General features: G+C 42.0%; 1 protein-coding gene across 2 annotated transcripts in view; it reads left to right on the top strand.

The window, feature by feature from the left end:
• The window catches only part of dscama (Down syndrome cell adhesion molecule a), a 123,159-nt gene that overhangs the window by 85,229 nt on the left and 22,609 nt on the right, over positions 1-15,321 (top strand). For both annotated transcript variants that reach the window (XM_087847065.1, XM_087847064.1), the window contains exons 11-13: positions 1,159-1,338; positions 14,490-14,686; positions 15,145-15,241. In XM_087847065.1, coding sequence (XP_087703191.1) covers positions 1,159-1,338; positions 14,490-14,686; positions 15,145-15,241 — 474 coding nt within the window. The remainder of the gene's footprint in view (positions 1-1,158; positions 1,339-14,489; positions 14,687-15,144; positions 15,242-15,321) is intronic.

Here is a 15,321-nt window from a genome sequence, read left to right as displayed (position 1 = left end):
TTCTGTGTTTGTGCACGCGCAGTGTGAGAGGTTGCGTTGATGCCCTCACGAGGGGCGACCAGGATTTCAAACAGGTTTGATTTTCTGGCGACGATACGATTGCTGATCGCGAGCGGGTCGTGAGGTGTTAATCGCTTCTCGTTAGCCCGTTTATACTACACCAGCGGTCTCCAACCCCCGGGCCTCGGACCGGTCCCGGGCCTCGGACCGGTCCCGGTCCGTGAGTCGTTTGGTACCGGGCCGCGAGAGTTGAGGCTCAGGTGTGAAATGTATGTTTTTTTTGTCGGTTTTCAGCGTTATTTTGTTATTGTTTTTATCGTTTACTCGGTTTTCCTGGGTCTTTTCACGTGTGTTATGAATAAATCTTCTTTTTTTCGGTACCGGTACTAGTTTTATTTTGTTGTATTTATCCGCGACACATTAAAGGCCGGTCCGTGAAAATATTGTCGGGCATAAACCGGTCCGTGGCGAAAAAAAGGTTGGAGACCGCTGTACTACACGATGCACGACACACGATTAAGGCGAAACTCGGGCCGATCCCCAAAACGGTCTCACGACTGAAAAATCGTCTTGATATGGGCCAAATATTGCACAGTGCATGGCCAGCTAAATTTTCCGTCCATCGTTTGGGGGGCGCTGGAGGCTGTTCCAGCTATGGGTGAAGGCAGGGGGACACCCTTGATGGGTCTCTCAAATTCACAGCTACGAGTGATTTAGATCCACCAATTAACCCCACTAGTGGGGGTTAGTGGACTTACGTATAAATGAAAAATTCTGAGTTTGCATCTCAGTATTTATAAAACTCTTTCCTCTTTTCATGTCCGTTTTACTGTGTAACAAATACATTACTATTGTCCCTTACCACCATTTCTCTTTTGAAAACTTAATCAGCTTTGAACATTCAGATTTACAGGCTTAATTATAAAAAAGGAACAAAATGTGTTCATAAGATCCTATGTGGTACTCAAACCGTACTAGACTAACACTAGCTCATTTGAACCCATAAAACAAAGCCTTACTATTTCTTTAGTATAAATAAAATGCACGAAATGTAGTGTTTTTATCTGTAAAGGTTTAAGTTTTTCACTGAGACTTTAGCAGGAGCATCGAACAGCAAACTGGACGGCCTCATGACAAACCGAGTATTTTCTCTGACAGGCGCTGGAGTCCCACAGTTTAAACCCATCCCCCTCAACTCAGGCTTTCGGATTGAAGTGTTGGTCAACGGCTCTCTGCTCATCAAGCACGTGCTGGAAGAAGACAGCGGTTTCTACCTGTGTAGGGTCAGCAATGACGTCGGGGCCGACGTGAGCAAGTCGATGTACCTCAACGTCAAAAGTAAGTCTGACAGGACGACAGCACCGATTAGAGCCAAAGAATGTAAATTTGACATGTTTGGTTTTTGTCCTGTTGACTCTCCTCTTTCACTGGCTGCTGGTGCATTAAAACAAAAAGTTAAAGCTAAAGCACAAAGGTTAAGTGAGCTGAACTTCGACGGTCAGTCAGGCCACCAGAAAGATGTCACCACGGTTGCTTGCGCTGCGCTTTCTGCCTGAACGAATCCCACGAAAGCAACGCACACAGCCTCTACACTACATCTCTTGGAGAAAGTACAGCATTTATCTGCTGTGTGGCCAAGGATTTAGCTCCCCTCCATTAATCCCTGAATTCTGCATGCGAGCAAGAGCTGCCATGTGGAAAAGAGGGCTGTGGAATACAGCAAGGGAGGTTGGAAGAAGGAATAGGTTATCCACGTCTTTTCTCCTCATCTCTGTGTCCTATATGTTTCTATCTTGTCTTTAGTTTAGTGAGTAGAAGAAAATGTTAACTATTTGCTGAGTTGTTTGTGTTCTTGTATAGATAATACACTTTTTTAATAGGAATGCTGCCCTCTTGAGGTTGAAAGTCTGTTTAATAAACCATGAGAGCGCATAAATTATTCCAGCGCATCTTCTCAGAAAGAGAGATGTTGAAAGCAGCCTGCAGGAATGGTAGGAATGGTTTTAAGAGCTTCCTTCAAGGTGAAAACAACAACCTCAGAAATAATGTATATGTGAGTTTTACCAAAAAGTACAGTTACTTAACTTTAGCTGGTGATTGTCTGTGGATGTGTGAGCTCCAACTGCTTTACTGCGGCTCGGCGCTCATTTTGATTGGTTGCTGTTAGATAAAGCTTTTGCCACCACAGCTCTTATCAAGCCCGAGCAGGGTTATTCCCTGCTGAGTGTCTAACTGTCTGCCAGCCACAGCCAAATAGGCTCCAGCTCCTTTATGACCCCCTCTGTCTGATTGAGGCCCAACATGTCACCTCATAGACGAGCGTGCTCAGAAGCAGCAGCTCTCAGTACAGCTGTGCTTTGGTGTCTTAGGCCATTTGAGTGTGAGTCACGGTTGAATTTTCTTATTGATACTTGAATCCTCACACCTCTGTGAAGTGTTTTGTCTTTAATTTATTTTTTAACACACCTTCCTCAGACCTCAGAGTTCTTAAACTTGGTAAAAATCTGAACCTTTAACTGGAACACAGCTCATTTATCTCTCAAATGTCCTTAAATCATCAGCTGAAACGCTCGTTTCTAAATTCTTCTTCAATTTCTTCAATTCAATTCAATTTTATTTATATAGCGCCAAATCACAACAAAAGTCGCCTCAAGGCGCTTCATAGATACAGAGAAAAACCCAACAATCATATGACCCCCTATGAGCAGCACTTTGGCGACAGTGGGAAGGAAAAACTCCCTTTTAACAGGAAGAAACCTCCAGCAGAACCAGGCTCAGGGAGGGGCGGGGCCATCTGCTGTGATTGGTTGGGGTGAGAGAAGGAAGACAGGATAAAGACATGCTGTGGAAGAGAGACAGAGGTTAATAACAGATATGATTCAATACAGAGAGGTCTGTTAACACATAGTGAGTGAGAAAGGTGACTGGAAAGGAAAAACTCAATGCATCATGGGAATCCCCGGCAGCCTACGTCTATTGCAGCATAACTAAGGGAGGATTCAGGGTCACCTGGTCCAGCCCTAACTATATGCTTTAGCAAAAAGGAAAGTTTGAAGCCTAATCTTGAAAGTAGAGATAGTGTCTGTCTCCTGAATCCAAACTGGAAGCTGGTTCCACAGAAGAGGGGCCTGAAAACTGAAGGCTCTGCCTCCCATTCTACTTTTAAATACTCTAGGAACAACAAGTAGGCCTGCAGAGCGGGAGCGAAGTGCTCTAATAGGGTGATATGGTACTACAAGGTCATTAAGATAAGATGGGGCCTGATTATTTAAGACCTTGTATGTGAGGAGCAGGATTTTGAATTCAATTCTGGATTTAACAGGAAGCCAAAACAGGAGAAATCTGCTCTCTCTTTCTAAATAATCTTTCCCCTTTAGGTTTTCTGAAACTCTCAAAGCTCGGGATGTCGTAAGATCATCATTTGCAAAGTGCGTGCTCTAGTCCAGTGTGTATCTTACAAGAGCATCGAGTTGTATAAGCAATATTACAGACTGATTATCATTATGATTAGTATATTGTGGATTTGACATTGATAACCACCAGAAACACCAGAGAAGTACAAGCAGGAAAAATCATTTGTTGACTGTACAACAACAACAACAACAATCTTTATTTATAGAGCACATTTAAAAACCAGCGGTGTACCAAAGTGCTTAACATAAGAGACAGAGAAGTAACACGAGTATTATGAGGCCTTAGCAAAGTATCAAATATCCTCACAGGTCAATGCCACTAATACACAGGGGTAATATAAAATGCATATCAAAATAGAAACATAATAAAAGCACAAGCCATAAAAATATGTATAAGAAAAAATAGAATATGTCTAAAAGTCAGGTGCGAGGCGAGATTAAACAAATAGGTTTTTAACCGTGATTTAAAAGATTGGATGGAATCAGACGCCCGGATCACAATCGGAAGGTTATTCCACAACTCTGGTGCAGCCAAACGCCCGGTCACCTCTAGACTTCAGCCGAGATCTAGGCTGCACCAAGAGTAACTGAGTAGATGATCTTAATGCTCTGGCAGGAACATACTGTAGACTGTAGCTTTCTCATTTACGCTCACACTTCACTTAAGCTTTGTCAAGCTAAACCTTACAGGTTTGTAGCACCGTAAACCCCAATATCTCCAGGTTGTCAAACTGTGTGAAAAGGCAAAACCTTTATGGAAAAACCATCGGATGTTGGATTAGAACAAACGTTTAGTTAGTCTCTGCATTTGGATTACAACTTTGAGTTTCTAACACAGTATACAAACTCTTTATATAAACCACATTATTTATAACACGCGTCAAACACGCTGCAAGATTTGGATTTTTATTGAACAGATTATTTGTCTTTGTCTTCTTTATGTCTGCAGCCCCTCAGGTGCATGCTGCGCTCCTGAAGCATCTGCCCGTTGTTGTGGTAGTTGTCCTGATTTGTGCCTCTTCTGTGCAGTAACCCAAATCTCCCCGCGTGCCAAGGGAGCCACACCTCATCCTCCATCCCGTGTGTGTCTGTGTGCGGACAATGAGCTCGTTAACCCGTACGGTTTCTCTCCGTGCTCGACGGAGACGGTGCGCCGCAGTAATGCCTGAATCTGTGACGTCCTGTACACCGTGTGCTGCCTTTATGTTGTTTATTCAGACCAGCCTACACTAATTGAACAGTGGCGAGCACTTAAGAGGCTTAGGAGCCAATTTGAGAGGCACACAATCTGACGCACGCTGGACCAGTCACGTGATGGACAGACGGCTTGATCTTCACTCGCTGTTATTGGCCGTCCACATGTGGCTTGATGCATTGGCAAACAATAGATTGAATGAAAAGCTCTAACATATGTAAGCATAGAAACATTTATGGTGAAGATGTTGTCAGTTTTGTGTGCGTGTGGGACACAGGTGAGCAAACAAGCTCATAAGCCCACACAAAGGTGTGCACACTTTACTGTAAAGGCACCGATACAGTGCAGAGCAGTGCAGCCATTACTAAAGAATAATGGGCCAGGCAGCTAATGCAGTGCTTTGGATAGATCCCTCTCCACCAGGCTATTGTAGTGGACTGCCCGGGAAATGAATTGCATCTATTGTGATGTCTTAGCTTGGCACTTTCATTGTTATGAGTGTCTGTGCATAGGCTCATGTCTCGTCATAATACACCATGCATCATGCAGGATGAGCACCAACACTACACTAACAGCCAGCAGAAACTGCTCGCGCTCCCTGCCGGGGGAGAGGAAGTGTGTGCACATGCACTCTGTTTGTTTTTCTCTCGTAGGCTTCCTTATTGGAGTAGTAATCACTTCTTGTCCTGTGTGAAAACTGGTTGCAGATGGCGGCTTGAATGAATGATTTCTATGTCATTTACAGTCAAGCATCTCTACCTACAAAACAGATGCTATTCAGTCAATTCATTACCGATCCACAACAGATGCTATCAGAGGCGGTCAACAGCCACTCAGTGTTTATCAGGGCCAATTAAAACCAATCAAGCCTGTTAGACATCATAATGCCTGCAGACGCAGTGATGAAGCTTCACTCAAGTGCAGTGCTGAATGGCCTTATGGTCGCGGAGCAGTCTCAAGCACAGAATCCTCTCGGGGCTGGTTTTAAAGAGACTTTCATCTAAATCCAAAACAGTTTAGTTTTCTGCTGTCTTTGATCAGGAAATGAATCTTAAACAAAGACTTGTTTTTAAAAAAGAAGCTTTGTACAGGATAAAAAGTCTGCAAGTAATACTGAAAGTTCTCTTGGTACCTTTTGGGACTCACCGCTAGAGCAGGGCGATATGACCAAAAATATTTATCACGATATACATTTGAAAATTTGCAATAACGATATAACTGACACTAGACAAAAAACTTTACAACTGCACAACTTTATTAGTGCAAAAAACCCCATCAATGTATTTTTACTTAAACAAGCAGCTTTTTTATCTGCATTAAAGTTATATAAATAATTAACAGTGCAAATGCAAATTCCTTGCTGACAGTTTAACCAAAAGGCATTTCCAGTGGAAACTGGCCGACATATCCTCAGCATAACCATGTATAATATCCACAAAACTTAAAAAGAGGTTAAACACACACAATACGGTAATATTATGTTGAAGCACAGTACGTATCACTCCGCGAGGCTCCGCCTACGATGCCGTAATGCTCCGACAATCCATCAAGCGGTGCGGCTTCGTAGCTTAGCAAAGTCATACTGAAACATTTGACAGATTTTCGAGCGCCGTGTACATAAAATCGTTTCGAGGTCAGTAAACACAACCAGAGTTCATACATAAGGCACACGGGATTATAAGGGGCTCTGTCGACTTTCAGAAAAATCAAAGGATTGATTTTAAGTGCGCCGTATTTTCCAAACAACACGGCAATAACGACGGCCCGCTAGCATGCGCTACCAAAAATAGTGCTTTGTTGTGTATCTGACGGACGAAAGCTAAACCAGTTCCACCAGTGAAGTTGCAGCATTTTAACAAACCAGTTCTGGTTCATCTGTTTCATTCAACGATCCACTTTCACTCTTCTCATTCTGCGTCGCCGCCATGTGCGTATGTAAACAAAGGCACTGCGCATGCGCGTTTTACCCATATTCTATCGCCATATTTCATTTTCCTATCGTTGCTCAAAATTACACCGGTATTACCGTGAACGGTATGATATAGCCCAGCCCTACTCACCGCATCACTTCCTGTTGCACAGTGCAAACCTGTAACAGACCTCGGATGTTTTGGCAAAAATCTGTACTTTTAGTTCTGCAGTCAGGCTCAGGCTGGAGTCACTGGGTAAACAGAAGCGGTCGACTGCAAGACCTGCAGTATATTTTCAGTGTATAACAAAGTATGAGGCTTGTTTTGCACACTCCACTAGTCAGTGTTGGTAAGTTGTCTTCTTTGCTGGATTTAAAGTAGTCAGCACTTTTTTTTCTAAATGAATTTTAGAGAAATCTTAAGCCCAGTTTAAGCCTTGGACCAGTTAAAAGTGTGACTGTGAAACAAAGAAGTTCTCTTGACTCTCATTGTGTTTATTTAGCCTACTTGCACTAAGCCACCGTTCCAGTGTGCAGGCCTATATTTGCTATCATGCTTCACGTCCAAGCCAATTGTGCAGCTAAAGGAATTATTTCAGTACATTGCAGGCAGCCAGTGAACCAGTCATCACCGCAGCGCAATACCCCACGTCAAGGCTGCCTCTTCCCCAGCGCCCACTTACAGTGTGCCCTCAGGGCATAAAGCTAGATGCATCTCAGCTTGTCTTTTCTTGTCAGCCCTTGTGGCCCCATTGAGCCGGGGTGCCCTTTGGCTCACATCGGCCAGGCTGCCTGTGCAGAATGTAGACTCGCATCCCAGTGTTCACACCACAAAGGGATCCACAGCTTGTGTTTGTGGAGAAGCCGGCTCACCGTAGGTCTTCTTGTTAATTCAAGGGTTTCACTTTTTAAAAGCAGCTATTACATCAATCACACAAGAGATGCTGTATACCAAGGAGAAAATGGATGGTCACCACGACTGATGTAAACACTACCCTCCCTACAGAAATTCATACAGGAGAGGTGCCACTTTAATTATTAGGGTGTGAATGAGAGGTGATCCCTGATAAGTACAGCAAACACAGCAGTCAAACTTTTCTTAAAAGCCATTAACGATGGCATTGTTTTCTTTTTGCAGGATGTACAAAGTGCAGCTTGGTGTCCGTGTCCATTTTATTGTTATTAACAAATAAATAAATAAAAGTAATCCTGTTTCACCACCTCTCACATCTCATTGATCCTCTGACTGCTTTCTTTCTTTGATCTCATATGAACAGCCCCACACCGACGTAGCCATTCACCCATAATTATACGTTAGCGTTATTCTCCTGACTCCACCGTTTGGCTAATTCTGTTTCCCACATCGCTAACACCAGCAGTTACAGGCATTAGAAACATTTTCTTTTTTTTTGTGTTGTCTTTTATTTCTGCATTGCGACATTCGGGGTGCGATTGTGTAATCATCATCATGCTCCCGTGGAAATCAATGGCAGGTCTGTGTTCTATTCCTGGCTACTACAAATGGCCCTATTTCTAAGAGTACAGACGAAGGAGAGAGCGCGCGAGAGGGAGAGGAGGCAGGCAAGGAGAGGAGAGACTGTCCGATGCTGGTTGGCATGGTAACCTGGCCAGGTGAAAGGGAGCCTGGGAGAAGGGGGAGAGGGAGGGGGGGTGGGGTGCTTTTGTCTCAGGGGAGTAGCCTATCAGCAGCCAGCCTATCCCCCACAATCCCCTGCAGGCTTAAGCGTATCATCACTGCCCTCTGGGTTGCTGTGGAGGAACAGGGCTCTCCTCACCTCCACATAAAAGACACAATGTACAGTGCAGTAAACACACACAACACTGTTTCCTCTCTCGAATGCTCATGCCTTCCTTCAGCCTTCCTTGGCAACATGTCACATCTTACTGGTTCCTACTGGAGACCAGTACGTAAGCGGTTTTCCTGTGTGTGTGTTTGTGCGTGACTCTAAGCTCTTTATGTGTGCTTGAGTTCATCATGTCATTGTTTTTGTTTAATGCGTCTTTTCCAGACATCTGCACGCACACCTCCAGTTATGTTTAGAGCTGAATTAGGCATCGGGGAGCCGGCGCTCTCTGACACAAGGAGATACCCTTTTCCCACCATCTGTCCTCTCGTTCTCTTTTTCTTTCCTCCCTCTGTCCGCGCTCCTTCCCCTGGTTCTGTTTCCATAATTCTGCTGGATATTAAAGAAATATATCAACACAACAATTACGAGGCCATAAAATGAGCCTCGGGGCTGGCTCAGCTGGGCTGCTCACACACAGGGTTGCACACACAGACATTTACATAGACACAAGCTGCATGCGCCTCATCTCAGAGGCCTCTTCATGGTGCAGGCACTCCTGCTTTTAAAGAAATGTTTGCTTTTGTGTTTAATCTTAAATCAGGATTTCCTATTTCATTAATGTGGGAAAAAATAATAAAAAAATATATTATTTCTGTGCATTTCAAACAGCAAATAAGTGTAAATTTTCTTTGTCTGCTGTACCCACTAAAGCACTGGTTTCTACTGGTGAGCCTCTCCGAGGAGGAGCAGCTGCTCTGATTATGTTTTGTTGGATCAAAAAACTTTAGGTTTAGCTTCTACAAAGACTGGTTTACATATACATTCATTAATTTTTTCCTCAGTGGTTTCCTGTCACATCAGTTACTGTTGTTGCTTAGAAAACAGGAACTGCTACTGAGGCATTCAGGAAACATTTGTAAATTAGAACTACAAAAGAAAAAAACCTGTAAAGGGCACAGCAATAGTTTGTGTACAAAAACCTGAGCTGCTTCTCGTGGGTTTTTTTTTTTTTACCTTGCTTCCAATGATCCAAAACTTCTTGGCATTTTTGTAAAGTGCTCTCGAGCGATAGTTCCCCGGCTTTCTGACTGAAGGTCTTTCAATTCATGTTGGAGATCTTATCAAAACTGATTTATAAATGCAGAAAAGTACCATCAGATTTTTATCCACCATGCAATACGCAATAAAAGCAAACCTGGATAGAACATCACACGATTACTGATAGTCATGGATTGAGCTTGAACCTCAACATTATTGAAGTACATAGTCTTGACAGTTAATGGAACAGAATGCAGCCTTCTGCAGTGAAGTGTTTAAAAGCTGGATCCATGTCAGGAAAACATGAGTAAACTCTACCAATTCTGCTGCCGGTCAAATATACGACCAGAATCATACCAGAGGCTCATTGATGGCTGCCAAAACCATCTGGTCGAACTAGCTAAGGGACACTAAGGCTACGTTCACACTGCAGGCGAAAGCGCATCAAATACGACTTTTTTGACCCTATGCGACCCATATCCGATCATGCTATGACAGTGTGAACGGCACAAATCTGATATTTTCAAATCTGATCTGGGTCACTTTCGTATGTGGTACTGAATCCGAAACATATCTGATGTTTTAGAAAGCGACTGCTGTTTGATGGTCATGTCGCATTAAATCCGTCTTTTACGTCACTGACACAAGACAGACGCCAATTATCAGCGCCGGAGAAGACATCGCGAACGCTTCCTGGCCATCCAGCGTAGATGTCAGTGAAACTGTTGGGAAGACAACGTTGGAGAAACGTGAACATTTTCTTTGTACTGTATAATCTGCAGATTCTGACAGAAATCTGCAACTATCCTTTGAAGCACCGCTCCTCTAAAACAGCAATAAGGATCATTATTAGGTTATTTACATTATTATGTAAATAACAAAATAACTTAAAGCAAAAAAACGTAAAGTCCAAAGTCTTTATATTAACGGCCATCAGTCAAACAATACTGTTGCTCTGGGTCTAAACAGAGCGCGTTGTGTGTGACGTCTTCTTTTGCGCATGCGGCCGCTTTGAGCGTTCACACTAGAGCGCGTTTGCTGTCGCATTTTATTTGTAGTGTGAACGAGCAGACAAAAAAATCGGATTTGATCAAAAAATCGGATCGTGGCCTTAATCATATATTAGTGGTGTATGTATATATTTGAGCCTGAATGTCTCATTTTTGATTAGTGGAAATCCAAAACAAATTCAAAGTTGAGCCCCCAGAAGACATCGTTTACTGTTACAGTCCTGCCCATGACGAGTGAATGTAAACGTCTGCACAGCTGTATGATGATGCTCTTGTGATGAGCGTAGTTTCAATGTTTCTTTACAAAATGCCAGATACTAAAATATCTTTAAAGTTTACAGTACACAGGTGTTCTCCACAGCCGATGAGCCGAGCCTTCTCAGTCTCTTCGTCGCCCTTCCTTTTTGTCGCCTAGCGTAGTATCCCACTCTGCCAGGAGTGTCAACAACACGGCGCCGTGCCACCTCGGAGCCACTTACACGGCGAAATGAAAGTAGCTGTGCTCTCAAACGCTAACGTTTACATAAAGCCGGAGCGGTTATTTATTTCCCCTCACTTTTCCAAATGTGTCTCACACAAAAAATTCATACTTGTCATGCAAAATAAATCAGCGTTCTTTTCCAGAGCCGAGCCTCAAATGGCGGCGGAGTGAATAAGAGATGAGGCTTAAATGTTCGCAACCTCTTGCCTGACACGTCCCATCAGATCAGCAGAGTCACGCTTTGTGTGTGTGTGTGGGGGGGCGCTAAATGAGAGCGAGCACACGTGTTGGCGTGCATGCGCAGGCAGAGGTGTGTTTATGTGTGAGAGCATCTGGGAGTGGAAGGTTGTTATACACTCTGCTGTGGGTGTAATGAGCCATGTACAGTATGTCGTTAGTGTACATTTAGTGTGGTGTCTTCAGAGTGTTGTTAGAGCAGAACTGTACCACTTAGTACCCTACGATGCACACCAGACCTGTGCGCTGCCATCAACACAACATTATAGGTTTTATATCTGCTGTTTCAACAATACACACGTGAAGCTTCGTGTTTTTTTCTATTTATTTATTTTTGCTTTCAGCTTTTAGATCATATTTTAATATTAAATTTACTAAACATTTTTGCAAAACTAAAAAACAACGTTTACTCTGTAAGAAGTTCCAGAAAAGGAATTTGTTCATTTTTATTTCATGATGTTTATGTTCAGGACAGCAGAGTCATCAGCTGCTCCTCACCTTCCAGCCAATCATAGGCCTGCCTGCTAACTGTGTTATTTAATTGTTTATGCTTTTTCTTTACTACATAGTGCATCTTTAACTGAGGAACATCTTTTTGATAGATATAATATTACATTGAATATAATGAAATCATAGTGTCAGTTTACTCTGAATGGGTTTTAGGTATTTTAGGCTTACAGTGTTAAAAGGAGCTATAAGAGCAATTAGTTCCCAAGTAATCGCTTGCTTAAAGAGGCAGAGGTGAAGGGATGAGGACTAGCAGAAAGTACAGGTATCACTATTGTTGCGCCTCCTCAAGGGCGTAACACAAACACAACAACTCCAGAAACCCAGTACAAGTGTTATACGCTGAGACAAGTTTAATGGCAGCTTTCTCACAAAAGCAAATGTTGGGGAGAAAGGGACAGTTAGGTTGTGCCAAAAAAAAACCCCACAAAAAAGACAAAACCAAACATAACTGAGCTCTTACCCCAGAAAAACAAGGAGGGAAAAAAGTCCACAACTCGAAACAAGCTCAAAAATTACATGAGTGGCACTGTGATCCACCGAGCAGTGAAGGAAACTTAGGCACAGGTTAAAGTCCAAAAAAAAGATTTTTTATTGAACCCAAAAAACATAATTGGTTAAATCATGCAAAAAGAATCAAAATCTTGGGCCCATAAAAGAGGTCAAAATAACAGAACTCTACTGATAACTCAAACAAAACTGACCTAACTTAACGAGACAAAGGGGAAACTGAAATAGTGGCTGATCAGCCCACAAAAAACAGGAGAGGGGGTAAAACACACAAAACCTAACTAAATCAAACATAATGAACTCCAATTCCCCCCATGGTCCCGAGCAGTGTTGGTCAAGTTACTTGAAAAAAGTACTAACTACTAAAAAGTAACTAATTACCGATTACTTCCCCCAAAAAGTAATCCTGTTACTTTACTGATTACTTATTTTCAAAAGTAATTAATTATTTAGTTACTTAGTTACTTTTTAAAAACACGATTTACAACCTGAATAGGTGATAAAGTGATAGATCTTTCAGCCCAATTCTACTTTTTCTGCATAATCATCATACAAAATGTAATCAAATGGAAAAGTCTCTTTTTAAAACTTGTTTTATTAGTTTTAATCTTTTAACTTTATGCATCAAGCAAAAATTTAATTATCTGCAACATTCTCTGACTGGAAGAAATTTGTTTAACATTTAAACTTATTTTCTGCACATTCCAGCAAATAAAATATTTTTTTTTTGTGTTTACACTCAGTCTTTCAAATAGATGCAAGTAAAACACAGCAGAAAATAAATAAAGTCAAAGACTAGCGGTCCTGTTGCTCTATTTTCACCTGTAAAGCAGGAGTGGGGTAGGCGGAGGGTTACCCTGGTGCAGGTGTGCAGCGGTCAGTGGAAGAATCCGCGAGTTTCTCTGTGAGTTTCCCATTACGTCGTAGCTACTCGGTGCTTGCTCGGAAGTTTAGGGGTTTTTTCGCTGTAAAAAGAAGTTTTCTTCCCACGCACAACGGACACTAATGTTTTTGTCACTTTTTATGGAATCAAACTCAAAGTAAGGTCAGTACTTCCACGCTTTAAACGCTGCACGCTCATACTCTCTCTGCACTCGATATATGATCCATTGTTGATCTGCACACAGCTGTTGTCACGAACGTCGCACTCGCTTACGTCACTGTCATGAGACATTCTCGCAAAAAAATCACGGTTTTAGTAACGCAGCGTTCCTACGGGAAAGTAACGGTAATCTAATTACCGTTTTTGCAATAGTAATCCCTTACTTTACTCGTTACCTGAAAAAGGTAATCAGATTACAGTAACGCGTTACAAGTAATGCGTTACTGCCCATCTCTGGTCCCGAGTTATGGCATGAACCACTTTGTAGTCTTCCTTTAAAGCTCGCTCCGCCCCTTTTCCACCTCTTGGCTCCTTAATCAAGGGACTGGAACAGCTGCAACTAAGCTAACTCAGAAAACAAAAGATTAATCACACATAACAGTGTAAACTAAAATGTGCGCACTTATTTTAGAATGCAGTGTTATGTGGATATGTGAATTAACTCTAAACCAAAACCAGTTATTTATTGTCCTGTAAACTAATTCCTATATTTTAAGAAAGACAAATGTGAATGCAATGTTACTTATAAGCCTCTATACTAACATGGTGGGTATTACCACTGTGTGGCTGTAAGTGCAGCCATCACAGGCACCAACATACTTACCTAAGAAAACATGCAGCCTGCAGACACGTGACACTATTGAACATACTGAATACATGTTTCACTCTTCTTGCGTTCTTTCTCTTCTCTTGAGCTTTCAAGCATGAACAGCCTGTTTAAGGTCACGCCGAAGCATCACAGTGGAATTTAAGTTTTATCATTATTGTTGTATAAATTGTAATTACCAACACAGTTTTATGTTTCCACTAGAATGCTCAAGGTCTTCAACTGAAATATGGATTATTGAAATACTCAAATATAAAAAATGTAAAGAACTACTAAAGCACATTGTTATTTTTTCTTTATAAACATGCAAAAATAGAGTTATTTCTTTTATTTTTTTCTTGTTTTTTATGGCACGTGGTCTGATCATTTTTTAAACTGCATATATATATATATATATATATATAAGCACATACTGGTTTAAAGCTCTTTCTCACACTACATTTGAACATTTATTCGAAAATTGATACAACAGACGGGCATCAGTAGATCTTATATGCCTACATATTTATATCAATACTGATACCACAACAATATCTTGTCAATACAAAACATCAATATCTTAATTAAAAGTTGTTGTTCCTTTGAACAACAGCTGGTGTTTACAGAGCACCGATGTCACCTGTGAAATGAAACTAACAAAATCTTTTTCTCTCCACTTTGTCTCCACACCAGTCCCCGCTATGATCACGTCCTACCCCAACACCACATTGGCCACGCAGGGCGAAGAAAAGAAGATGAGCTGCACGGCCCATGGTGAGAAACCCATCATGGTGCGCTGGGAAAAGGAGGAACGCATCATCAACCCCGAGACCAGCCGCTACGTGGTTTCTGTCAAGGAGGTGGGCGATGAAGTCATCTCCACCCTGCAGGTAGGAGGCTGTAGTGGTCAGTCTGAGATTATATTGTTGGTGTATGATGATGGTTTAATATTTGGCGCAGAGTTTCCATGTGACTTAAATTAGATTTAAACCTAATCTAATTGTTAGACCGTATTTAAAGATGGATACTGTATGTTTGCCATCTATGGGGATGTGCTGGGATGAATCTGTAGCATCGTCACATCATTACAGACATAAGAGGGAATATTGTATTTTTACATTTACATTCAAGGCCACAAACATTCAAAAGCCAAAAACGATGGGAAACAATTTTCTAAATGATGTTTCACATCCTGCCAAGATCCTTATGCCAAGGCAACATCCCAAAATATAAAGATACAACAATTATTCCCACTTCGGCAATACTAATGGACCAAAAGGCATCCATTAGATGTATTATTCTACACCCATTCATTATTCACGTCCTGTCGTTCCTCTGCATCCACTAGATCATGCCCACAGTGAGGGAGGACTCCGGCTTCTTCTCCTGCCATGCCATCAACTCTTTTGGTGAAGACCGAGGAATCATACAGCTCACGGTACAAGGTATAACTTCACCTGACTGAAATGCTCAAATAAAGCCAGAGCAGATCCTTTTAAGCCTCACAATAATGCATCCTCCAGTA

Source organism: Neolamprologus brichardi, chromosome 10, assembly GCF_056152115.1.
Source record: "Neolamprologus brichardi isolate AB-2024 chromosome 10, ASM5615211v1, whole genome shotgun sequence".
NCBI classification, from domain to species: domain Eukaryota; kingdom Metazoa; phylum Chordata; class Actinopteri; order Cichliformes; family Cichlidae; genus Neolamprologus; species Neolamprologus brichardi.
This window is presented reverse-complemented; position numbering and strand designations above follow the sequence as displayed.